The 25642-nt window shown below is 40.2% G+C and overlaps 1 protein-coding gene across 1 annotated transcript; it reads right to left on the reverse strand.

The window, feature by feature from the left end:
* Positions 1–145: 145 nt before the first annotated feature.
* On the reverse strand, positions 146–15195 carry LOC104117338 (isocitrate dehydrogenase [NAD] regulatory subunit 1, mitochondrial-like). The gene is made up of 4 exons (XM_009628383.3): positions 14390–15195; positions 12863–13102; positions 10328–10406; positions 146–677 (listed from the first exon to the last, which is right to left on the reverse strand). Exons 1-4 carry the CDS (start codon positions 14867–14869, stop codon positions 403–405), a joined length of 1074 nt encoding a protein of 357 aa, XP_009626678.1. The 5' UTR covers positions 14870–15195; the 3' UTR covers positions 146–402.
* Positions 15196–25642: the final 10447 nt, after the last annotated feature.

Raw genomic sequence — 25642 nt, forward strand, 5'->3', positions numbered from 1 at the left:
ACTACACATGGCTGAATAAAATAAAAACAAAACAATAAGTGAGTGATGAAGAAGAACAAGAATACATGCTTTCCACTAACCACAGAGAAAGAAGAATAAAAATAAGAAAGATCAAAGAAATTATGTACCAAAATGGAACAAAATATCACCACGAAGCAAAATTCCTTTAAATAATATGGACAGATCAAGAAGTGATCCTTTACAAGTTTTTTATGCACAGGGCATAGACAGCAATCATGCATCAAATTTGAATTATTAACCAATGATAGTAATAATAAAAATTGTACCAGCAAAATTCTAGAAAGTACATTTAAACAAAACTGCAGCTGCTAAAAAAATAGGCCAAGTAGATCTCTGGACAGTGAACAAAATTTCTTAACAATTTGCCAAGTATATTGCTGATTAGTCTAGAGCAGCTATAATTGCATCAACAACTTCTTGGGTAGTGCTATCCCCTCCAAGGTCCTTTGTCCTGACTTTTCCCTCTGCTATTACACGTTTTACAGCTGTTTCTAAACGATCAGCAAATGATGGAAATTCAAGATGTCGAAGCATCATTGCTGACGACAGAAGAAGTGCCACTGGATTTGCTTTCTTAAGCTTCAAAATCTTTTCATTGCCAACATTCCCAGCTGAAGCACCTTGCTCAAAAACTGCTTGATCAGTCCCAACATTTCCTGAGAAAATCACAGCCATACATTAAATCTCATAAGCCGCCTAATGCTTGAGGAAGAAACACCGAGAATATTCTAATTGTTCCCTGGGAAATGCTGTAAATAATCTGTAGAATAGACAAGCAGGAGGCGTTTAATCTTTTTCTAGTTTCTTCCAACAATGAAAGTTTGAACAAGTACTGATGAGCATTTATTAAAGTTATAGGAGGAGAACCAGGCAACCATAAAGAGAGTTCTAATGCATTTTGACAAGTACTAGCTATTAGTCAGAGCTGTCCCATAATAAGCAAAAGGGCACTAACCATATCAGCAACCAACCAGTAAACACCTCATATTCGGATGGAAATCGTTATACTGGAAGGTTCTTTAATATTTTGTACTCAGTCATGGGGAAGGAGGAAAAAAGAAGGGATGTAGAGGCTCAGGGTCAAGCATAACAATTGTTTATCCGCACTAGCCGCATTTAGAAGTTAGAACTTATAAGGCTAACAGAAAGATTCAATCTCCAGAGATATCGAAACCACGAAGTAATTGACTAACCGCATTAATATTAGAGATGCTAGTTGAGCAAACTAACAGTGAAGTTTGAAAGAACATAAAGATCAATAAATCCATCCAAAAGGAAAAGGAAACGAAAAAACCAAGACGAACAAGGTAATTGAGCAGCAGTATCATTCCCTTAGGACACATGCTAAGCATGCTACTTTAGCTTTCTTAAAAATTCACCATTCCACAGAGAATAGAAATATCTATTCCCAAAGCAGCAGGTCTTTCTCCTTCCCTATACCAAGTAAATATGCCTTCCAGTAGTGGTCGATCCACAGGTCCGTGTCCGTCTCTTATGAAACTTGGAAAAAACTTTCACAGATTTTGATGGCAGAGAAGCATTCAACTTTTCTGAAGCAAATTCGAGAACATTGCAATCTCCACAAATGACCCAAGGTCTATCTCATGAACCCCTAACTGCAACTAAATCAAGCCATGCATCCCTCCTTACTCTGAGTGGATGAGTAAAATCTACTAAAACTCCTGATAATATAATAGAAATTGTGTAATTACGCATCAGAGCTTCTTTGCTCATCCAGAATCTGTGATGTAACTGTATGACAAGGTCACTGCTTGTCCTCTATGAACCCAGCTCAGCCAACTCCACCCAACTAGATCCCAATATTTGCCTTATGGACTTCATTGTTGATGGTTCGACTTCAATTTCCTGAAAGCAATAGATGATTGCTTTTCATTTCTTGATGAGCATGTTCAGCATAGATCTCGTCTATTTGTTCTTCGACCCCCTAACATTCCAGCATATTGCAACTTCCACGCCTTTTTTTCCTTGCCTCTCTCGGCCTCTTCCCACAATTTATATGTGGAATTCTAGGTTTTTGAGCTCCATTTGATCTTTCGACCTCCAACCTCCTGCAGCTCTCCGATTTGATTTTTGCCCAGGACTCTGCCTTCTCCCACCCATTTCCTTTCCATTCTGATGAATAGGGATGGGGCATCTTCTTCAAACCTTGCAAAATGCACTTTTAGCTGTTTGCTCAGCTTGAGCACTTCTTTTTCACCCAGCCACTCCAATTTCTTTGTATTGGAAGCTTTCCACCTGCATGCACTTTTCTTTTCAATCATCTCTGTAATAAGGGAGGAGTAAATTGACTGACACCGCCATTGGCCCTGGTTCATCAATTAGTTGCACAGTTGTTGTAGCCATCTCCTCTAATCGTTGGCTCTCCAGAATGCCATTTACTGCGCGATTTCTTTTCCTAATTTGTCAGTCAGAGGTAGTTTATTTGTTCACTTGCCTCTATTTCCTCAGCTCAAGCTAATTGTTATGACTTTGGTCTGCATTCTTTATCCCCGAACTTCATTATCTCAACTGGCTGAGGATAATCTCTAACGAAGTCCATGCTTCTAAATAGAGCTCTATCTACACCTCCATTGGGTCAACATATGTTTCACCTATACGAAAGCCAAAAACTTTTGTCTTCAACACACGGATCGGCCTTAGCCTTGATTTTATGCACCTGCCTGCTTTGCTTTTTAATGGAAATTCTTTTTCCTGTGGTTGAGCTGGCCCAATTACAAAACTTCAGTTGTTAGAGTTCCCCCTCTTCCCATCACTAAGCAAAAGCTTATCCGTTCTGGCTGAGTAATTTCCCAGTTTGAATTACCTACTTGTCCAGAAGTTGCTTGGCTCATTATAGTTTTAAGGGAAATTTGTGAAATTTGTAGTATCCATGGCTGGCCATCTCCATTTGTTGGAAATTGCATTTTACAGTGACCTCTCGGATGCCTTATGTTCTGCACCCAAGTAATCATTTTAGACCAAATTGACACCAAGCCTCCAATTGCGTATCTCAAATGTCAGTGTCACTGGAATTTTCTTGTTCGGGGCCCTAACACAAATTCTAGCTATCGATGGTGTCTCCTGTTCCTTGAAACCCTGTCCACTTCCAAATAACCACCACAAACGTCTCTTTCCATTCAGACAGAATATTCATCACAAGTGCAATGGAAGCCTCACCAGTAATCAGTATAATCCACAAGCGACTTGGTTTAGGTTTAGGCTGATGACAGGCTGAGATCAGAGACCAATAGTCAAGGAAGAGCTTCTGACCTTTGAAATACCATTCACCCACCTTGACTCTCTGTAATAGCCTTCAAAGGTAATCGGCAAAGGAAAAAATGTGTCATTCATCTTACTGACCCATGTTCTGAGACCACCTCTACACCTCCCAAACATGAGGGACCTCAGCATGTAAGCTCCGAATTTTCAAATGAAACAATTTTTAAGATGATTTAATCCTTAGAGTACTGAAGTTTATTCTATTGAAATTCTGTGATCCTCCACCACTAATTTTGTGGGTGACTTTACCGCTCATTTCTAGCCAGCTACTCAGAGCAGCAACATCTGCGGAAGACCTCTCTTCTGACCTAATATGCATGAGGTTGTCTTAACCTGATACCCTTTTTCCGATGAATTATTTGTATTTAGGTTATGTCTTCCCGGCCTGAGTCAGCTAATCTCTGGCATGATTACTGTTACGCGGCGCCTTCCTGAAGTTCCTTGGAAGGGCGACGTAAGGCTAAGCAACCGATGTCAGTGCGGTTGCTATGCGCCAACTGAGGTCCTCGCCATACGCTAGACTAGAATGTCAGTGCCGTACGGGAAAACCAATGTCGTGAGCAATTGAGCAGCGGAAAATGAGCAATTGATGATGAAAGCTAATGATTGTATTGATGATGATGAAAGCTATTACAAGATGCAATGCGGTGTCGGGGGAGAGACACCAGTACAGAGAATTGTTTGAATGCTTGAATGTTTGAATGCTTTGGTCCCCCTTAATAATGCTTAAAAAAATAAACCAAAGTTACATGAGTTGACCTAAGAAAGCTGTAGAAGCACACTGAAAATGAATGAAGTAAAACTACTCTATAATTACAATGAAATGGACTTAGTCTTCTATGGAAGCAAGTCCGATGGCAGAAACTTTGTCTTGAGCATCAGGGTCTGCGCGCGCATTGCTGTGGGCGCGCGCGGCACTATTTGGATCTGCCAGCGGCGGAGCGCTGGTGCTTGGCATTAGGTCTGCGCGCGCGGCATTGTCTGCGCGCGCGGCATTGTCGGTGCGCGCGGCGCTGATGGCATTGGCCAGCCGCTGGGCGCTGGCATTGATTATCGGTGGGGCGACAGAGGCGCATGCTCGCTTGTCACTTGGCGCGGCCGAGACCACGGGGCCGACCGTGGCGCTAGGCGTTGGGAGGCTTGCCGGGACGCCACGGGGCGCGTCCAAGGGATCATGGGTCGATGATGGAAAGCAGCCCATGGCATTCTCCCCCACCTGAGTTGGCGACGTCCTCGGAGCCTTACCTGTCGGATGATGATGATTGGTCAGGCTCTTGTTGGTTGGGAGGTCTGTTCCCCTCGGTGTTGTGAGATGTCTTTCTGAATGATCTTCCATGCACTTCTGAAATGGCCTGAGGCGGCTGACATGGAAGACTAGATGGATTTTCCACCATGCTGGTGTGTTCAGCTGGTATGTGGATTTCCCGATACGCCTTTCAATGGAAAAAGGCCCGATGTAGCTTGGCAATAGGCGAGGATCTTGGGTCCTCTTTGCAAACAAGTTCCGCCTCGGGATTCTTACCATCACTTTGTCCCCTGCTTGATGTTGGGCAAAGCAACGGTTTTGTTCGGCATGCCTCGTTGCCCTGTCTTGGGCATTGACAAGATAGCTCCGCACTATCTTCAAAGTTTGTTCCCATTCTGTAGAGAAACTGGCAGCTCGATGAGATGATGGCATGTTTGGTGCATTCACATTTTGTGGGAGTAGCGGTTGCTGTCCGGTAACAATTTCAAAAGCGCTTTTGTTTGTATGGGCGCACTTTTGTGAATTGAAACACAGCTGAGCAGCATCCAGAAGCTTCACCCAATGTGTTTGTGACCCGGTTGCAAATTGGCGGAGATATTCCTCCAGCATGTCATTGAACCGGTCTATTTGATCATATGTTTGCTGATGATGATGGCTTGAGTTGTAACTCAATTTGGATCCGAGGCAACTGAAGAGTTGGGTCTAAAACTTGCTACAGAAGCGTGGGTCGCAGTCACTAATGATGTTGCTGGGCATACCCCAATGTTTGACAACATGAGAGAAGAAGAGTCGAGCTGTATCTTCTGCTGATATATTCTGTGGGGCTGCGATGAAGGTAGCATACTTGGAAAACTGGTCTACTACCACCATGATGGTTGCATGATTTCCGACCTTGGGTAATCCTGTGATGAAATTCAGGGAAATGTTTTCCCAAGGTCTCTGTGGGACAGGTAGCGGCTCCAAGAGTCCCGCTTGTGCTGAGTGATCCGACTTGTCCTTTTGGAATGCTTGACAAGTCTTCACACAATGAGGGGCGTCATGAGCTGTTGGACCCCGATGATGTGATGTCTGTTTGATGATGTTGAGGGCAGCCAGAACTGTGGGTTCAGGTCTATTGGTTCCCTCCTTAAACTGCATGGCCGTGATGTTTCCAGCGGCCATCTTCTTGGATATGCATGGTATGGTGTGGGGTTTGGCCCCGTTGTCTCCCATCATTAAGAGCATGTTGGCATATGGTACCGGGATGGTGTTGGTCTGCCTGAGGAATTCCAATCCCACTATCAGTTCGAAGTCATCGATGATAGCTATACGTAGGTCGAATATTCCCTTGTATGGGCCAAGCTGGATTGGCGCTTCTTTGGCTATTCCACTCACTTGCTGAGATGGAGAGTTGATAGCCTTGACACGACCCTTGCATTTTTGCACTGCTAGACCGAGGCGTTGCACCTGAGTTGAGGCCAGGTAGTTGTGGCTAGCACCCGTGTCTATCAATGCCCGAATAGGTCTGCCGTTTACTTTCATGTCAACGAACATTAAGGTCCTCTTTTGTGATGTGGGAGGCCTCTCGTCCGCCTTTCCTTTCCCTTTCTTGTCGATTGGGAATGCCTTCTTCTTGGGGTTGCCAGTACTGGTTCCCGCCAAGGTATCATGAATGGAGCCAACAAATGCGTTGAAGGCCCCTACCTGTTCTTCGTCGGCTGAGCCGTCCTGATCTGACTCATCGTCGTCAACAATTTGTTGAGCATTGATTTGTGTATTGGGGCATTGATTGTTCCAATGTTCCCCGCCGCAATGACGGCATTCTGATGGGGGCTTTCTCCCCTGATTGTTGTTGACTGATGCAGCAGTGTTGCTGCTTGAGGAAGGAGTCTTGGATTTGGATGCCCCTCGATCTCCTCCGTTTCTGTTGGGGCCACCATTGCTAGGTTGGCTCCCGTTGTATCCCCCTCGGACAGGCGGCTGGGTCCTATCCTTCTGAGTTTCCAACTGGTAATCCCCAAGGCACTCTGCAGCTTGAATGGCCTTGGGCAGGGTATCTACCCGTTGTCTTTGCAGCTCCATACGAGCATGAGGTTTCAAACCTTCTATGAATGCGAACAGTTTGTCTTTGTCCCCCATATCTCGTATGTTTAGCATGAGTGCGGAGAATTCACGCACGTAGTCCCGCACCGACCTGGTGTGGCGGAGTTCACACAACTTTCTCCGTGCATTGTATTCCACGTTTTCGGGAAAGAACTGCAGGCGTATGGCGGCCTTCAGTTCTGCCCATGTCTGGAGAGTATCTTTACCGGCCCTGATGGCTTCATATTTGACTCGCCACCAGAGTTTTGCATCACCCTGAAGATACATGGCAGCAGTTGCTACCTTTTTGGATTCTTCCAACTGTCCAACGGCATCGAAGTATTGTTCGATGTCGAAGATGAAGTTTTCCACTTCTTTAGCATCCCGGGCTCCGTTGTATGGCTTGGGCTCCGGAATTTTCAGCTTTTGTGGCATGGGGGCAATGTTCATGGCACCCCTGATGTGGTTTTCGCCTCCTTTGAGCAGGCTTTGAAGGGCAGCATTGACAACATTGAGCTGGCCTGTCAAGTTGTCTATGGTTTGCTGCATGACTGTCAGTCTGTCTGCCTCTAGTTCCCGATGGGCTAAATCCTCGGCACGCTCCTGTTGGAGGTCCTCGAATTGGCCATGAATTTTGGTTGCCTCGACGGCAGCCGTTTGCCGGTCTTCCTCAGAGTCTTGAATGATGTTTGCAATGTAAATTTCTGCCTGCCGCATTCTGCGGTCCAGGTCATCCAACCTTTGCACTAGGCTGGTTTTTAGATCAGGCAACGTATCCACGATGGGCCGTAATGCGTCAACCGTCTCTTCTAGAGTCGTGATGCGATCCCCGTAATTCACCATGGTCAGAAATGGTGATGATGATGCCAATGAGTTCCCTCGTCCGATGTCGAGCCTAGGCTCTGATACCAACTGTTACGCAGCGCCTTCCTGAAGTTCCTTGGAAGGGCGACGTAAGGCTAAGCAACCGATGTCAGTACGGTTGCTATGCGCCAACTAAGGTCCTCGCCGTACGCTAGACTAGATTGTCAGTGTCGTACGGGAAAACCAATGTCGTGAGCAATTGAGCAGCGGAAAATGAGCAATTGATGATGAAAGCTAATGATTGTATTGATGATGATGAAAGCTATTACAAGATGCAATGCGGTGTCGGGGGAGAGAGACACCAGTACAGAGAATTGTTTGAATGCTTGAATGTTTGAATGCTTTGGTCCCCCTTAATAATGCTTAAAAAAAATAAACCAAAGTTACATGAGTTGACCTAAGAAAGTTGTAGAAGCACACTGAAAATGAATGAAGTAAAACTACTCTATAATTACAATGAAATGGACTTAGTCTTCTATGGAAGCAAGTCCGATGGCAGCAACTTTGTCTTGAGCATCAGGGTCTGCGCGCGCATTGTTGTGGGCACGCGCGGCACTATTTGGATCTGCCAGCGGCGGGGCGCTGGTGCTTGGCATTGGGTCTGCGCGCGCGGCATTGTCGGTGCGCGCGGCGCTGATGGCATTCGCCAGCCGCTGGGCGTTGGCACTGATTGTCGGTGGGGCGACAGAGGCGCATGCTCGCTTGTCACTTGGCGCTGTCGAGACCACAGGGCCGACCGTGGCGCTAGGCATTGGGAGGCTTGCCGGGACGCCACGGGGCGCGTCCAAGGGGTCATGGGTCGATGATGGAAAGCAGCCCATGACATTACATTCGACTTCCTTTTGCCTTGCATAGCTTGAATAAGAAACTTCCTGAATAATTGGTAGCTATAGTTGTAATCTCAATCTGCAAGATTTCCCTGACCTTCTGAAGCCAATCTGGTTGTACTGCAAGTCCAACAGATGATGTGCCTATCCACTGCCATCCTGCTTATTCCTTATCCTTTCAGTACCTCGAACCAGCTCGATCTTCTGTTACTGCAATCTACTAATTTTGTTCTTCTATCCATTTTGTCTGCCAGTTCGAGAACCAGATCAGGTTTATGCCGGGGCGTTCGACTATAGAAGCCATCCATCTTGTTAGGAGATTGATGGAGCAGTACAGGGAGAGAAAGAAGGACTTGCATATGGTGTTCATCGACTTAGAAAAGGCGTACAATAAAGTTTCAAGGGAGGTTTTGTGGAGATGTTTGGAGGCTAGAGGTATACCGGTTGCCTACGTTAGGTTGATTAAGGACATGTATGATTGAGTAAAGACCCGAGTGAGGACGGTGGGTGGGGACTCGGACCATTTTCCGATTATGATGGGGTTGCATCAGGGGTCGGCACTCGGCCCTTTTTTGTTTGCTTTGGTGATGGACATACTGACGCGCAACATCCAAGGGGCGGTGTTGTGGTGCATGCTATTTGCAGATGATATTGTATTGATTGACGAGACACGAGACGGTGTGAACGCGCAATTAGAGGTATGGAGGCAGACCCTGGAATCTAAAGGTTTCAAGTTGATCAGGACCAAGACAGAATACTTGGAGTGTAATTTCAGTAGCGAGACTCAAGGATGGGAAGGGGAGGTGAGGCTGGACTCGCAGGTCATCCCTAGGAGAGGAAGTTTTAAGTACATTGAGTCTATTATTCAGGGGGATGGGGAAATTGATGAAAATGTCACCCATCGTATTGGGGCGGGATGTATAAAATGGAGACTCGCTTCCGATATTTTGTGTGACAAGAAGGTGCTACCGAAACTTAAGGATAAGTTCTACAGAGTGGTGGTCAGACCAACGATGTTGTATGGGGTTGAATGTAGGCCAGTCAAGGTCGCTCATGTCCAAAAGATGAAGGTAGCAGAGATGAGGATGTTGAGATGGGTGTGCGAGCACACCAGGTTAGATAGGATCAGAAATGAGGTTATTCGCGACAAGGTGGGTGTGGCCCCTATTGAGGACAAGATGCAGGAAGCGCGGCTTAGGTGGTTTGGTCATGTGAAGAAGAGTAGCACAGACGCCCCGGTGAAGAGGTATGAGAAGTTGACATTGGAGGGCCTACGGAAAAGTAGAGGTAGGCCAAAGAAGAGGTGGGGATAGGTGATTAGGCAAGACATGGCGCAGCTTCAGCTGACCGAGGACATGACCCTTGATAGGAAGGTATGGAGATCGAGGATTAGGGTAGTAAAGTAGGTAGTCTAGAGTGTTCATAACAGTAGTATTGGCGCACACAGTCTCGCTTTCTGTTGGTAGTACGTTTTTATGACTAACTGTTATTTTCTTTCATTGTTGATCACCTTACTGTCTTGTTGTTTTTATTCTGCTTTTATATGGCTTTTTGGTACTGTCCCTTCTTGTCTATATTTTCATTAATGTGGTGCTTATACTTTCCTGAGCCGAGGGTCTATTGGAAACAACCTCTCTATCCTCACAAGGTAGGGGCAAGGTCTGCGTACACACTACCCTCCCCAAACCCCACGGTGTGGGATAATACTGGGTATGTTGTTGTTGTATCCATTTAGAACATTTATTGGATCGATTTTCCAGTCCCAATGTGGTATAGCTAGACTTAAGTTACCAAGAATATCAATCTAGAAAAAAATTTGTTGTTTTGGCTGCTGGAAAGTTTAACAGGTTTAGATCACCGGAATTCTATTTGCTACATTGTGAGTTACAAATTAGCCCAAATTAAGGGTGTCTTAACTTAGTGAAAATTTTAAGATCAAACCGTCATCTATAGACAAAACAGCAAAAATCAACAGCTTACCATAATAGAGAGATGTAAATCATTCAAAATATATAACTGAAAGATTTACCTCCTGGCATGACTCCTGTGCCACCAGCTAAACCAGCAGCTGTATTTGCAATTAGATTTCCGTAGAGGTTGGGAGTCACCTATACAATTGCAATGGTTGAAGTTCAGCAACAAGCTTATCAGCTATGTCTCAAAATGAGGAGAAAAATTAGAATGGAGCAGCTAATAACACACTAAAAGATTGGTTCTGGCCGATGCAGGAAAGCTAATGACTCTTAATCTACAGTAACCACGGTGAGAAAGACCGGGAGGGTTTTGCTAATCTTAATTTTTCCATCCATGCTTTCTCACTAATATCCTATATTTTGACAAGGTAAGCTTTTATAGATGTATGACCAGCAACAATGGTATGCTGGAAGCCTGGAGCACTGAACCAGTTACAAGCTTCTGTTAGTTATAACAGAGTGTGCGAGGAGTTTAAAAAGTCAAACATGGCCTCAATATCCTGAAATAACATTTATATTTGCCATATTGTCCCGAAAGATAGTAAAAGTATACATTTGAACTTAAGACTACATATATTCTCTTGGCTGTCTTCAAAAATTCTGGCATTCCTCTCTTCAGGTACTCCACCAAATAGCTGCTGGGATAGCATTCCAGAATCTTGTGTGAGTTCCTCTTAGTTCCCTGACTGTAGAAGTTCCAAAACAGTTCTAGGCATAGCCCACTTGATTCCCAGAAGAGTGGCAAATATGTCCCACAGCTAAGTAGAGATGGTAGTGGTGCACTACGGTTGCGGTGCGGGTTCAGCCTTAACCCATAAAAACTCAACCGTCCCGCCAGGCAAAGCAAAATTTTCTGTTCTCAAGCTGCCCCGTCCCGCATAAACCCCAGTTGAAATTACATTTATTTGGCTTTTTGATGTGTCAAATGTATTAGATTTGAGAGGGAAAAAATTGGAGCAAGTACAACTGAGCCTCGTAAACTTTCTTTAGGCTAATAATTCCGCATTAAAACTACTTTTTTTTCTTGCAATACCACTATTAAACTTTTAAACACAAAATCCCAATAAATTTTTTTATTGATGCTAACGCCAGTACAAAAATGTAGATAACAATTAAACTGATATAAAATTACTTTGATTCCAGAAATGCTTATTATTCAATATGATTAGTGTTGGAATAGGATTTTTCTTATTTGTATTTCAAATTTCATTGAGGCTAATGCCAGCACAAAAGTACTTTATCATTTTGTTTTAAATATGATCATGCTGAAATTGTTGCATATTACAAATTTTATATTTCTCATTTCATATTTTTACAAATATAAACTGGCTAACAGACAATTATATTTTCTGGATATATAACTTAGAATTATAAGTTAATGTTCTGTTATTGATTAATGTTATCAAGAGAAGACTTAAAGCTATGTATCTTTGATACCTGCATAAGCAGCCTTTTCCTCCCAATTTGGTCTAGGAAATCAAAGAAGAAGTACTAGACTTAGTCTCAAACATTGTAGAAAATATGATGCATGACAAAAGGAAACAGATTCAGGCTCAAACATTGTAGAAAACAATTCCACCTGTAGTGCGTGACATTAATAAAATACTATCTAGTTTCAGTCAGTAAGAAAATATTAAAGTGGTTAAAATGTACATATAATCATCACAAAAATACTGATTGCAAATTTAGCCTTATAGGTTTTTAGTTCAAAAGGCATCGTCTAGTTAGTTAGACTTGGATTTTCCAACCCGCAACCACCCTGCCCCACCTGAATGCTTAAAAAAAATTAACCCGCCTGCACCCGCATACGCTCAAACCCGAACTGCCCGCCCGCACAGTTTGCCATATCCCTACAGCTAAGCAGTGATCCTACAATGCAAAAAATAAGTGATTTGCATCGTCCTGATGCACTTCGCAAAGAGACACTGACTGCATATGATCAATTCCCTTCTCTGTAAGTTGCACTGAGTGAAGCAACCATTTCTTCCCACCAAAAAATCTTACTGATATCCTAATATTTACAACAAAATCAAAGAGGCCACTCAAGGGAAATCCCAGGTGCAAGATTATCCCATGTATCTCAGTTGTATATGAAGGAGAATGGAAAAAACTTCAATATCTTCGCAGACCTTGTCATTTGGACTCTGTTATTTCATCACATAACTGGTCTCAACAGTTACCACTTGCCAGTAAGAACACAAAAATAAGAGGGCGAAATAGATGATAGAGACAACATATAAGAGTAGGCCCTTTGACTATGTAAGCAAATTACTGAACATTCCTAACTTCCAATATTAGCATATTATTAATCCATAGCCGAGTACCATAAGAACTAGTCTGATAGCAGCTTAAGGAAAGTTCCGAACTTCAAAAGTCAAGTAAATTATGCAACTAGACACAATAGCAGAGAGGTCAAGCTCTCAGCAAGCACATCCTTCCCTCAAGAACTAAACTAAATTGATGACATTCACCACTAGATTTTCTTTTTGATAATTTGAATGACACATAAGTTATCAGATGTAAGAGAAGCTTGAATTTTAAGGACAGTAGTAATTAGTAAAGAGAAAAGCCAAGGAAGTATATCCCAGTACCATGACATCAAATTGTTCTGGCCTTGAGACAAGTTGCATGCAGCAGTTGTCCACAATAATCTCCTCATACTGTATTTCTGGATATTTACTTGCAACTTCCCTACAAGATTCTAGGAAAAGACCATCAGCAAGTTTCATAATGTTGGCTTTGTGCACAGCTGTGACCTTCTTTCTTTTGTTTACATCAGCATACTCAAACGCAAATTTTGCTATACGCTCTGAACAATATTTTGTTATCACCTGGAAAGGGAAAACAAAGAGTATAGGATAAAGCAAGCCATGGAATAGGAAAACTTTACAACAGAGTCGATATAATAAGGAGAACCACATAGGAAAAACTGATGAAGGGAAAAAACAACTCCTTTTTTAGATGGATCAAGATGCAGACACATAAGAGTTTAAACCATACAGGCAGAAATTGGTAAAGCTACAAAATGGGAATTCATATAAAGAAAAAACCACATGGGCATCTTGCTAAACTGGCCCATCTCTCTAACGTTTTTGAAGTGACCAGGTAAAGATAAGCTCTAACACTTACTCGTGCACAGACCAAGATCAAACAGGTTCAGCTGCAGCTGACAATCTATACACTTCAGTCCAGATTACATCAAGGAAGAAGATAAATAATGCTTCTGGAAAAATGCACTCCCCAACACAAGGATGGAGCGAAGAGTTTTTTTTCTTTTTTTAATTTTAGATGGAAGGATGGAGCGAAGAGTATTTCCTACTTAATAGAACAATGTGCATTGTGCTTCCCAACATGGGGCCTACCATACTAACCTACTAAAGAACCAGTGCTTTAATGCAACCTGCTGCCTTACATGGGCCCTTATGCATACTACCCGACTAAGGAGCCAGAACATGATTATGATCTTAAGTACTCGAGGCTATGTGCACATTCAGAACATGGCATTGCGGCATCCATTTAGCAATTTGAGAACTCGGAGTACCCAAATATATAAGATCCACCTACACCTGCAATTCTACTTTAGGTAGTAGATGACCCCTTTATTTGGATACAGTAAAGCTGGATACAAAAAAAAAAAAAAACCATGCCTTAATCCCGAATTAGTTGGAGTTAGCTATATGAATCCTCAATTTCCATTCACGCCATCTGGACCCACTTCATTCCAATAGTCAACAAAACTCCTGACAAGCACCTAAAATCGTACCAGCATGACTATAAGAATCGTTGGCACTCGTTAATTTTTTCTCATCTGCCTAAGCCTGTGTAGGCAGAGCTACACAGGTACCTGTCATGGTGGGAGATGGCAGGTACCAGGACTTCACCATATTAAGAAAAAAAAAGTTTTTGGCTTCTTAGCTAAACACACATGTGTTCTGAGAGAGAGACCTTTTGGAGAACTTCCTACCTTGTCATGTTTTAACACTTTCAGTAGTCACCAAAATGTAAATCCAATACTGCGCAAATTATCACATAAGCAGAATTAAGCAAAGATTATGAATCTAAGAGACACGCATAAAACATAGTAAAACAACAAATTCTCAAAACGAAAATATCAGTACCTTAAGGCTCTCAACGACGCCAGGAACAACCTCATGCTCAAGACCTGCATACTCTCCCTCAGTATTCTCCCTAATCACAACAATATCCACATCCTCATGCCGCGTAGGCAACCCTGGGAAAGTGAAACAATGCACAATAGAAGCGTACAGATCAAGTTCTTTCCTCATTTGCACATTCAGCGAACTAACACCTCCGCCGACCGGTGTCTTTAACCCTCCTTTTAAACAAACCTTATTCTTCTTAATTGAATCAATTACTTCCTCCGGTATACACTTCATATCACCGCGTACTTCGTATCGCTCGAAGTAAACGGGTGCTTTCATCGCCTGCATCACTTGTTCCACTGAATCGGTTACCAGTGGACCAACGCCGTCGCCTGGGATCAGCGTCACGGCTCGTGGCGACGCGTTAGTGGTGAAAAAACGATTGGTGGATTGTTGGATGAGTTGTTTTAGGATTGGGAAGGATTTTCGAGCCATGGTTTGATTTTGATTTGGGTTGAAGTTTTTCAGTACGATGCCTTTTGGTCAGTGATAAAAGCCATTAAATACGAGAGTCCTAATAGGCAAGGAAAAAGAAAAAAAATGGAATATTGAGAAGAAGCAAAGAAATTGAAGAGAGTGCTAGCAGTGCGCGCCACATTTTGCGTGAACCGCTGAAGAATAGCGTTTCGAGAATCCATCAATGATCAAACTGCATCTCATTCCATGCCACTCTTCCTCAAACTAAGTGGGCGTTTGGACAAGAATCGTAAAATTACAAAACTAAGTGGGCGTTTGGACAAAAGAATCGTAAAATTACAAAACATTGAAAAAAAAAAATTTAGAGTTGCCTAATTTTGAGTTGTTTTTGAAGTTTTATGAGTTATTTGAGTGAAATTTTTGAAAAATAGCTTTTTGTAATTTTTAAAATTTTTAAAAAATTTCAAAATACATTTTCAAGTAAAAATTAAAAATTTTATGAATAAATGCTGATTTCGAATAAAGTGAATAATTTTTAAAAAAAAAAAAAAATTCTTATGTCCAAACGGGCTCTAATATTTTCTCAATTTTATTTTACATGGTACTATTAACCTAACAACTTATCCATACCTAATGTTTAAACTTAGTATTACAATACTAATTTACCATAATTATCGATAAATTAAGGTAAGAATATATGTAACTTAATTATAATTTAGTGATAACCATGTCGTGAAGTCATGTATTTATTGGATTGATATAAATATGCGGTGTGGATAATATTAATCTGGTGTAAAAAGAATACTTCATCTATTTATTTTTTAAAATAATTTAATTTTAGATTTTTTTTTTTATCTTTTTCTTTTCATAAATAATTTTTCATTTACTCTTAGTCACATAATTTTATAGTCATCCAAATCTCACAATACATTTAAAATCACAAGTAAAAAAAATCTTAAATTTTGTGTCTAGTCAAACAACAATACATAAAATAAAATAGAATAAAAAAATAATTACTTATTATTTTTTGTAAATAATTAAGCTTTTATATCTTGAGAAAAATAATTTAAGATTTTTAAAGCAAATCTACCACATCTCATAGTATTTCTTTTTAAGGAAAATGCTAAATTTATCATTGTACTTTCTTAAATGTTAAGTTTGTCCTTCGTAACACTTTTAATTCAGCATACTGTTGTCCTTCACAAATACTCTTAAGATCCGAATTTATCTCCTAAGATTGAAAGCTCCATTAAGCATCAAGGGCAAACATGAGTTTTTTTCCTAACGGCACAGTTATATTAGACTAAATATTTTAGGATAAATTACTTAATTTTGAATATACGAGGAAAAATTTAAACTTTTCTCTTTATTAAAAATTTTAAATTGAAAAAAAAACATAAAGAATGATTAAAAGATTATATTCATGACAAACGCAATAGTGATTCCGTGTCTACTAATAACAGGGTTAACTTCGTACTTCTTTTTTTTCTTTTTTAGGGCTTCTGATTTGGTTTCGAGCTTTTTTTTTTTCTTTGTAACAAGTAACAATTATTTAAAAATACTAACGGTTGACATTATAAAACCATTCAAAAAGGAAAAATAACTGAAAAGGAAACCCAGTAACTTTGTTTTGTATGTGTGTTTTGTGAGTGCGTGTTCAGAACTAGCATTTCTCTCGTTTCCAATTTTTTCTTTTTTTCTTTTTGCTTTAATTTTTTCGTGAAATAATAGCTTATGAGTTTAAACTGGGAAAAGTTACCTGACATAGCTAAATCAAAGATCTATTTATGGATGATAACTATCTTTTAATTTAATTACTTTCCATAGCTTTAATTTACCCATCATAGTTATGCCACATAGAGTTATTCCACTGTATCAATCTTTTCCCTCAATCTCCCTCTCTCTCCGTCAACCCTCTCTTATTTTCCCTCTCTCTTCGCCCTCGTCAAGGCTGCCGATCATCTTCTCATGTGGAGGTCTACCGGAGCCCAACCAAACAGTCGTCTCTCTCTCTTCTCCACCATCAGATCCAACTACCTCTCTCTTTCTCTCTCTCTTTTCCCTTCTTTCATCTTCACCGTCAGATCCAAATCTGAAAAATCACAAAGTCGCGATAGGTCAATTACCGGCGGCGAAAATAATGGAGGAGGAAGATTGGAGGGGTCACCAGATCTGGATCTAACGGAGATGCTAGAATCCATGGCTTATTCTCCTTCTTTGTATCTCACCGTAGACAACAATTGTAGTATTTGATTTCAAATAATTTAAATGTAATATCTCTATGATTCCTCTGATTCTTCTTTCCAATAGTAAATAAATTCAAGGACCTTTGATCTTGATCTTGAATTCAACTAGCACGAACTTTGATTTGAACTCATACTCCTTGAACCTTGATTTGTTCTTCATTCTTGAGCTTGAACTTGAACTTGATTGCTTGAAGCTTGATACTTATAGAGAAATTTGCGGCGTTTGATCTACGAGCTCTCTCTTGCTTCTTGTTATAATTTCTGGTCTCTTTTCTAGGTTATGAAGACCCCTATTTATAGTTATGGGAGGGAAAAGTTATGATAAAAACAAACTCTTTCAGACCAATCAAATTGAAGTGTAACAAGGCCGCTTTTGATTGGTCATAACATGTCACTTGCACATGTGGCGCGGTTTCATTGGCCTTTTAATTTGACTTGGCATGCGTTGTTATTTTGACATGTTGCATGATACTATGGCTCTTCTGTTTGACTTGGCGTGCCCCGCCATTTGACACGTAGCACTAAATTCGGCCTCTAAGAAGATGACATCTTGGGCTTAATAAAATGGGCTCATCATTCGTAGCTCAATTAAATGGGTTAACCCAACGCATTTGGACCTATTTATTAAATTCATATTTATTGAATTTGAATAATTAATTCAATTATATTAACCCATAATATTTATTTGGACTAAAATATATTTAATTGAGATTAAATCTAATTTTTTTTATGTATTAAAATTCAATAAAATTTTAATTGCCTACAAATGCCCCAACTTCAAGATTTGTTGGGATGTCTGTATTGAACCCAAAAAACAAGGCTTGAAGTAACACGTCAAAGCAACCAGACTTAATACACTTAAGAATCTTTCATTTTTTTTGAAAGATTCATGTGCCTCCTTAAGTTGATGAGCTACTAGTGTTAAGCTTCAAGGAACTTTGTCCTTTTGAAAAGAAGAAAAAAAATTAAAATCATTATACCATTGTAATGAAAATTGTTGCCAAGGTCAAAGTAGACTAGTCATGTACCACGTGAGTTTGGTAACATGGTGCAAAGTCATAATTTTATTTATTTAACTAAGGAGACAGGCGTTGCATGGGAAAGAAATAAAAAAATCCAATTCCCACAATAACTCTATGTTATTCTCTTTAAATCCTATTTGGAGTAGAAAAATTTTGATTGCCTCACAGTAAATACTTTCTATCCCACATCGAGATAACTCATCCAAACAGCCGTCATTCGATTATTATATATAGCAACATCGTCTTCAATTGTTAACATCAAGACACATTCTTTGCATCAACTCTCAAGTTCGATTTGCGAAGGCCGGAAAAGTAACAAACTCTTCTTTTCTACGTTTTCTATCTTCTTCTTTTTTTTGTAGGCCAAGAAAATAAAAGTCGTTGAGTGCCAAGTTGACGGAAACTCTATGGCGTCCCATAGAAGGATAAATTCATCATGACATATAGATGATCAGATCTACAACAACATATAGGAGGATAAACCTCTCGCAACATATAGATGGACAAATTCACATTGCCATATAGACGGATAAATCCATATCAATATATAGATAGATAAATCTATATCAACATATAGACGGATAAATCTCAATCATCATATAGACGGACAAATTCACATTACCATATAGACGGACAAATCCATATCACTATATAGACGGACAAATCTACATCACTATATAGACGGATAAATCCACATCAACATATAGACGGACAAATCCATATCAACATATAGAAGATTTACCCCATGACAACATATAGAAGGAAAAATTCACATCTAAAAATTTGCCTAAAGCACAAAGGACTAGAATTTTCTCCTCCTTTTGTCAATTATCGTTGACTTCATATTTGCCAATCTTTTTTTTTGCCTATGCAGTTTTGAAGAGATGGTTCACTTCAAAGACTACACATCTCCATCCTCCAAGCGCAAGTATCTCATAATTGATGCTAAGAATTGAGGGATTATAACCAAGCTGTTGACTTATACTCCACTAGTTGGTCGATATGCAAATTTGTGGCCACCTCTGAAGAATTCCCTCCATATGGTAGATTGGACTTCAGAGCACAACCAAAAGCCAACTAAAATATGGTCTCTTCAGACTCCTCACCAACGAAAACTCAATATCGCGAGTACCCTTCCTTAACTAGGACAGCGTATGATTCAAAGGGAGATACGTTGGGGAGATTCTTTGAGAATTGATGGTGAATATCTTCATATCCCGGGATATTGGAATGGGCTGAAGACATACTTGGCAGAAGTCAACGGGCTTTGGAGACAGCAAGAATTTATGATGACGTCTATGCTTCTTTATTTACATATGATCGAAATTCAAATATCTTGCAAGCATTTCTTGAAGCTTGATGTCCCACAACAAATACCTTACTTACATCCACCAGAGAACTATCAATATCTCTTTTGGATTTACATATCATTGGCCGTTTACCAATTGGAGGTTCTCCTTACGAAGAAGTTATGCTCGAAGCTATCGAACTCACATGTTTTAATGAGAAGAATGAAAGATTTACTCCTCAAGCTTGTGGATACCTGTTTACCGCCTTTAACCATCTTCAAAAAGGGGAGAGTCATGATCCAAAGGTCTCATTTAGCAAGTGGATTGAATTTTAGTGCAAGAGAGACTTGAGATATAAACCTGCTCCAGCAAGGAGGGAGAAAAAGTCGACACGTTTGAAGTCAATGCACAATCCCACTGGAGCTATACCAGAAGTAGTTGCATGGTCTAGCGCGGATGAGACGATGTTTTCTAATCTTGGGGTTCGACATGAAAAGAGAGAAGGCACATAACTAGCGGCATTTTTATTTTGTTGGTTGTGTGCATTTGTATTTCCCTCTCAAGATGGCGATTTTATTCGACCCGAGACCTTTAAAACGACGAGCATGATGGCATATGGATGGAAATTCAAACTTGCAATCCTAGTTCTGTCGAGCATCTACTATGGTTTGAATAAGATCTCCAAGTCCTCGCAGCTCGAGCATATCCAAATCTCTTTTCCCATTCATTATGTATACGGTTGGCTTGCTCACTACTTCAGGACACACTATGGGCTTCCAAAAGGACCATATGTTCCATTGATGGTGGCATATTCCAGGGAAGGCATTGCACGGTATTTGGATGATACAAATGCAAGAAAACGCATCCATCAAGTGGATAATGCATCTTGGACTTCTACCATGCCGTAGGGGTCCGAACCTTACTATTTTGAGGATAATGATAAAGCATCGGAACCGAAAGTCAATTATTTTATGAGTATCCATTTTAATTATCTTCCTTTGAGGTGTGGGAACTCTTTCATTCTTGAACAATATAGTCCACATCGATTCAGCCGTCAATTTGGATTTTATCATACTAGTCCATGTATTTTGGATAATGACCTTCATAGCGCCTCATTAGAAGAAGGACTCAGATTTTGGGGAATTTGTGTGTCACATAATTCCACCAACGTGAGGGCAACCTTTCCCCCGTCTATATCTACGGCAAAAAAGCTAGTTTCGTCAGAGTACAGATCCTGGTGGACAAGAGTGCATGGGAGCTTTCTTGAAGATCATTTAGAATCTTTGGTGACTTTTGTTGGGCCAATCAATGTTGCGCCTTTAGATATAACGCCTCAAGAGCATAACAAGGAGGACAAACCTCCTACTTTAAAATCCAAAGTGGTTTTACCACACGACATCAAGGGACCTCTATATAAAGAAGTTCAAAAAAAGATGGGACCTTCTCAGACTCATCAAGTCAATGAGGGTTCCTTTCCATTAGGCATCATTGCCCGTACCTCCAATAAACACCCATCCCAAAATAAGAGTGATAGTAGTCATGGAGATCAAAACTTCAAGCGGGTAAAGCCATATTCAAACAAAAAAGGAGACACTGCTTTGGTTGTAGTCGAAATTATTAACAGTATTGGCAGTGCTTCAAGGGCTTTGACGGTCATTAAAGAGGTAATGCTTAAAACTTTCATAGTCTTATAATATACAGGTAACTTCACTAACCGTCTATATTTTTTTTTCTATGCAACCAAACAGTGATCTTATTTCGATAGTGTCACACCAAAGCAAGCCACAAGGTAGTAGTGAATCTGTGGCGGATCCGGACTCGAGGAAATCACTTCCAATATCTAAGTCGGACCTAGAGGCGACTTCCATTCCTTATCTTGGAGCAAAATCAGGGCCTAATTATCACCAACAATTAGCACCAACGATGTCTATCTTTGACAGAAGAAAGGTTGTCTTGACTCTTTGCAAAGATTTCATCTTGAATGCCTGGGCTAATTCATGCCAAAACTCTCCGACCTTACTGCAGACAATGCTTCTTCTCTTCAATTCGAGATCCAAGTGATTCTCGAGGAGATAGATGGAAAGGGTATGGATATTTTCCCTCTAAAAGACCTATTGACGTCTTTATTTAAGCTTGCCACTTCATATGACCAGGCACAATCAACTCTTTCTGATAAGGTTATGAACGTTGAAAAAATAGAGCCATTTTTAAAAGCCGAGGAACATCTTGATCTTGTATTGACTGAAAAAGGGGAGAAGGTCGAGGAACTGTCTGTCACCAGTCAATCTCTCAAAGAGGTCAAGGAGAAGGTGAAACAGAAAGAGCTCTCAGATATGCTGCCAAGAAAGAGGTTGAAATGATTGAATCTAGAGTCTCATCTGCTGAAGAGGAGTACCGTGGATGTTCTGAAGTTTCCTTGGCCGACGTGGAGACGAAGAAACAACATAGAGGCCACCCTTAAAGACTTGATCAATTACAAGTTGTGTTTAGATTAGCCTATATATAGTATTTTATTTGCCTCTTATTTTTTTCTTGCATTTGGTTAACTAGCGACTATTTTCGGAAACAAAAAATTTATCTGTTTTACTTTATATTGCGCGTTTTTATTGATGTTTCCCTTTTTTGGGATCAGTGTCAATTGTTGCTTGCTTAGCATGATGCATTGACATTACGTAATAGAATTTGGCTTTTTTTTAAACATCGTTGTCGTTCATGTCTCGAAGTTCTCTGTATTTGAAGATACATTCTCCTTTTTCTTTGAAGATAATATTGTTCATCATCTTTGTAGCTTTGTGGTAAGAAGTACATATCTCAATGTGAGAACGTCAAAAATACTTTCGTAGAAATTAAACTTTAAAATCTAACACGTATCCAATATCTACAATCAAGCACCTTTAGAATTGTCCTAGACAATATTTTGAAGTCAACTTTATATTGCACCACACTATCAATTTCAGATTTGTGCGGTCTCATTAAAAAATTCGTATCTTGATGTAGAAATATCGAAATTATGAACCGTTTAATTTCTTGAAAATCAGACTTCAAAATCTTAGATATATACAAAATTTAGAATCAAACACTTTCAGAATCGTACAAAATATTATTTTGAATCTAATATTAAATTCCGACATGTTGATAGTTTTAGATTTACGCAACTTCACCAAACAATTTGTATCTTAGTGTAGGAACATCGAAATCATGAACCGTTTGATTGTTTGGAAACAAAACTTCAAAATATAAACCATATCCAAATTACAAGATTTAATACCTTAAGGATAGTTTCAGATTATATTTCAAAGTCAACATAAATTTCCGACACGCTGACGATTTTAAACTTGCGCGACTTCACCAAAACTTTTATATCTTGTTGTAGGAGCGTCGAAATCACAAACCGTTTAATTTCTTGAATAAAAACTTCAAAATATAAAACATGTCTAACATGTAGGATTTAATACTTTAAGAATAGTTTCAGATAGTATTTCAAAATCAATATCAGATTTTGATATACCGACAGTTTCGAATTGGCGCGACTTCGCCGAAACTTTTTATGTTTTGGTATGGAAGCCTCAAGATCACAAGACATTTTTCTTGATATCAATCAAAATTCAAGGGCTCCATTCTCACAAATATCTTGGGTTCAAGTCTCACTGAATTTGAAACACTATGCCAAGAAATCTTTCTTATACTTGTGTTCCCTTTTGACGCCTCTCTTCTCTTCCCCCTTTTTTTAGGGCAGTGAACGGATATGAAGACCAACAAAATTGAGAGTTATACGAACATGAAGACATAGCGAATCCCCAAACTTCAATGCAAATACTTTGTAGCCTTCTAAAAGACTATAATCATTTTATTAAAGACACCAATTTGCCATAGCGGCTTGCCCCCTTTTAAATCAAATAGGATCCAAAGTTTAACAGAAGAATGGTAACTCAGCTCGATTTTCAAGTGCTGATTGAATGATTTACATTACGTTGTACTTCATTCGAACAATGATTAGGGCACTATGTATCTTTTGAACTCATATGACTGAACTTAGAATGAAACTCTAAGCTGCCTACGTACCTCGGTGAAGAGGATCAAGTCATGTCGTAGTTCATAATGGTTGAATTTTTTTTTTATGTCCTAAATTTCACCTAGGCCACCTCTTTTGAGGTTTTCGACATAGCATACTCTTTTTTTGTTGGGTCATACACAGTTTATACTCTTTGGGCCATGAGTATAAGAACATCCAGTTTAGGCTCATGCGTCAAGGAACGTGGCGACTTCAGGGATAATACTTCTTTAAGAATTTTCCATTGATAGGGCTGATTCTCATGCTATCTGCATCAACCATCTTGTAAGCTCCACTTGAATAAGCTTCTTGCACGACATATAACCCATTCCATTTTTAAGTGAACTTCCCTATAGGTTTATGGGAAGTAATAATGGGTCTTCGTATGACAAGGACTTGATCTCCTACTTGAAAGGATCTTGGGCGAACTCTTTTATCGAAGGCGTAAGATAATCGAGCTTGGTAATATTCAAGACATTGTTGAGCTTCCAACCTCTTCTCATCAAGAGCCTCCAACTCTGCTAGTCAAAGTTGAGCATTTTCTTCATCAGTGATCCCTTCTTGAATAGCTAATCGTAATGAAGGTATTTGACGCTCAAGTGGCAAAACGACTTCGACACTATAGACGAGTGAATAAGGGGTCGCTTGTGTTGGCGTGCGGTGAGTTGTCCTATATGCCCACATAGCTTCATCCATGCGGTCATACCAATCTCGTATGGATTTGGAGACGACTTTCTTTAACAAGTTAAATAGAGACTTGTTGAATGTCTCAGCTAGACCATTGGCAACAACATTGGACATAGAAGAGTTACGTTGCTTGAAGCCAAAGAGATCACAAATCTTGTTCATCAACCTATTGTCGAATGGCTTGCCATTATCCGTTATTATGTAACGAGGAATGCCATAGCGATAAATTATGTTTACTCGAATGAAACTTGCAATATTTTCCTTCTTTACTTCCTTAAGAGCAACAACTTCAGCCCATTTTGAGAAGTAGTCAGTTGCAACTAAGATGTATAAGTGTCCACCAAAGGATTTTGGCAATGGTCCAATAACATCCAGTCCCCAAGCGTCAAATGGCCATGATGGAACAGTCGGATGTAACATTTCAGGTGGCTGATGAATAAAATTTGCATGGAATTGGCAAGCCTTGCATCTTTGAGTATAGTCCAAGCAATCTTTTACCATCGTCGGCCAATAATATCTCATCCTTTTTATATGGAAGTGGAGCTTTGGTCCAGACTGGTGTGACCCACATAGCCCAGAATGTGCTTCTTGCAAAGCTTGGAGTGCTTCATCTTCCCCTAAGCTTCGCAAGAGTACTCCCTCAAATGATCTTCTGTATAAAGTATCTTTCTAGTAAAGGAAACGACAACGGCGGATTTCAGTCCTTCTTCTCGGATTTTCTGGAAGTATCCTATAGCTTAAGTAGTCGATAATGGATTGTCGCCATTCTTCCTTCTCAGCTTCACAAATCGCGACCAAATGCTCGAGTTCATTTTCTTCACTTTCCCCCTCATTTAGTGGCGGTACTACCCATTTTTGGCAGATAGTAACTTGCGCATGATCAGGCAGGGTAAACGATCAAGCTAGGACAGCTAAAGCATCAGCCTTCTTGTTTTTTTTCTAGGTACATGTTGAATAATCACATCAAAAATCCATCCCAGCAATTTCTTACCATAATTATGATAAGGGCGTAGTTCAGGTTTCTTGACCTCGTAACTGGGAGTCACCAAAGACTTGCAATTGCAACTGCTTCATATCGACAGTTATTTAAAGCCCAAGTATTAAGGCTTGATTCTCAGCAACACTGTTGGAACAAAGTTGTGTCAAAGTGAAGGAGTAGGGAAAAGCTTCCCCTTGAGAAGTGATAAATACTACGCCAGCACCAGCTCCTCCACGATATGTAGCACCATCAAAGTACATCTTCCATGGAGTTTGTGCTTCAACAACCATTGCGTCTTTGTCAGGTAGCTTATCAGTTAGTTCCCAATAATCAGGTATCAGGTGATCTACCAAGAAGTCTGCCAATGTTTGTCCTTTTACAGCCTTTTGAGGAATGTAAATAGTCTCAAATTGTTGAAATTGGAGGTACTATCTTACTAGTCGATCGCTAAGGACTAGTTTTGACATTACAAACTTGATGGGATTTGCCCTAGAAACAAGGCGAACGACATGAGCTT

The sequence above is a fragment of the Nicotiana tomentosiformis genome, chromosome 2 (assembly GCF_000390325.3).
Source record: "Nicotiana tomentosiformis chromosome 2, ASM39032v3, whole genome shotgun sequence".
NCBI classification, from domain to species: domain Eukaryota; kingdom Viridiplantae; phylum Streptophyta; class Magnoliopsida; order Solanales; family Solanaceae; genus Nicotiana; species Nicotiana tomentosiformis.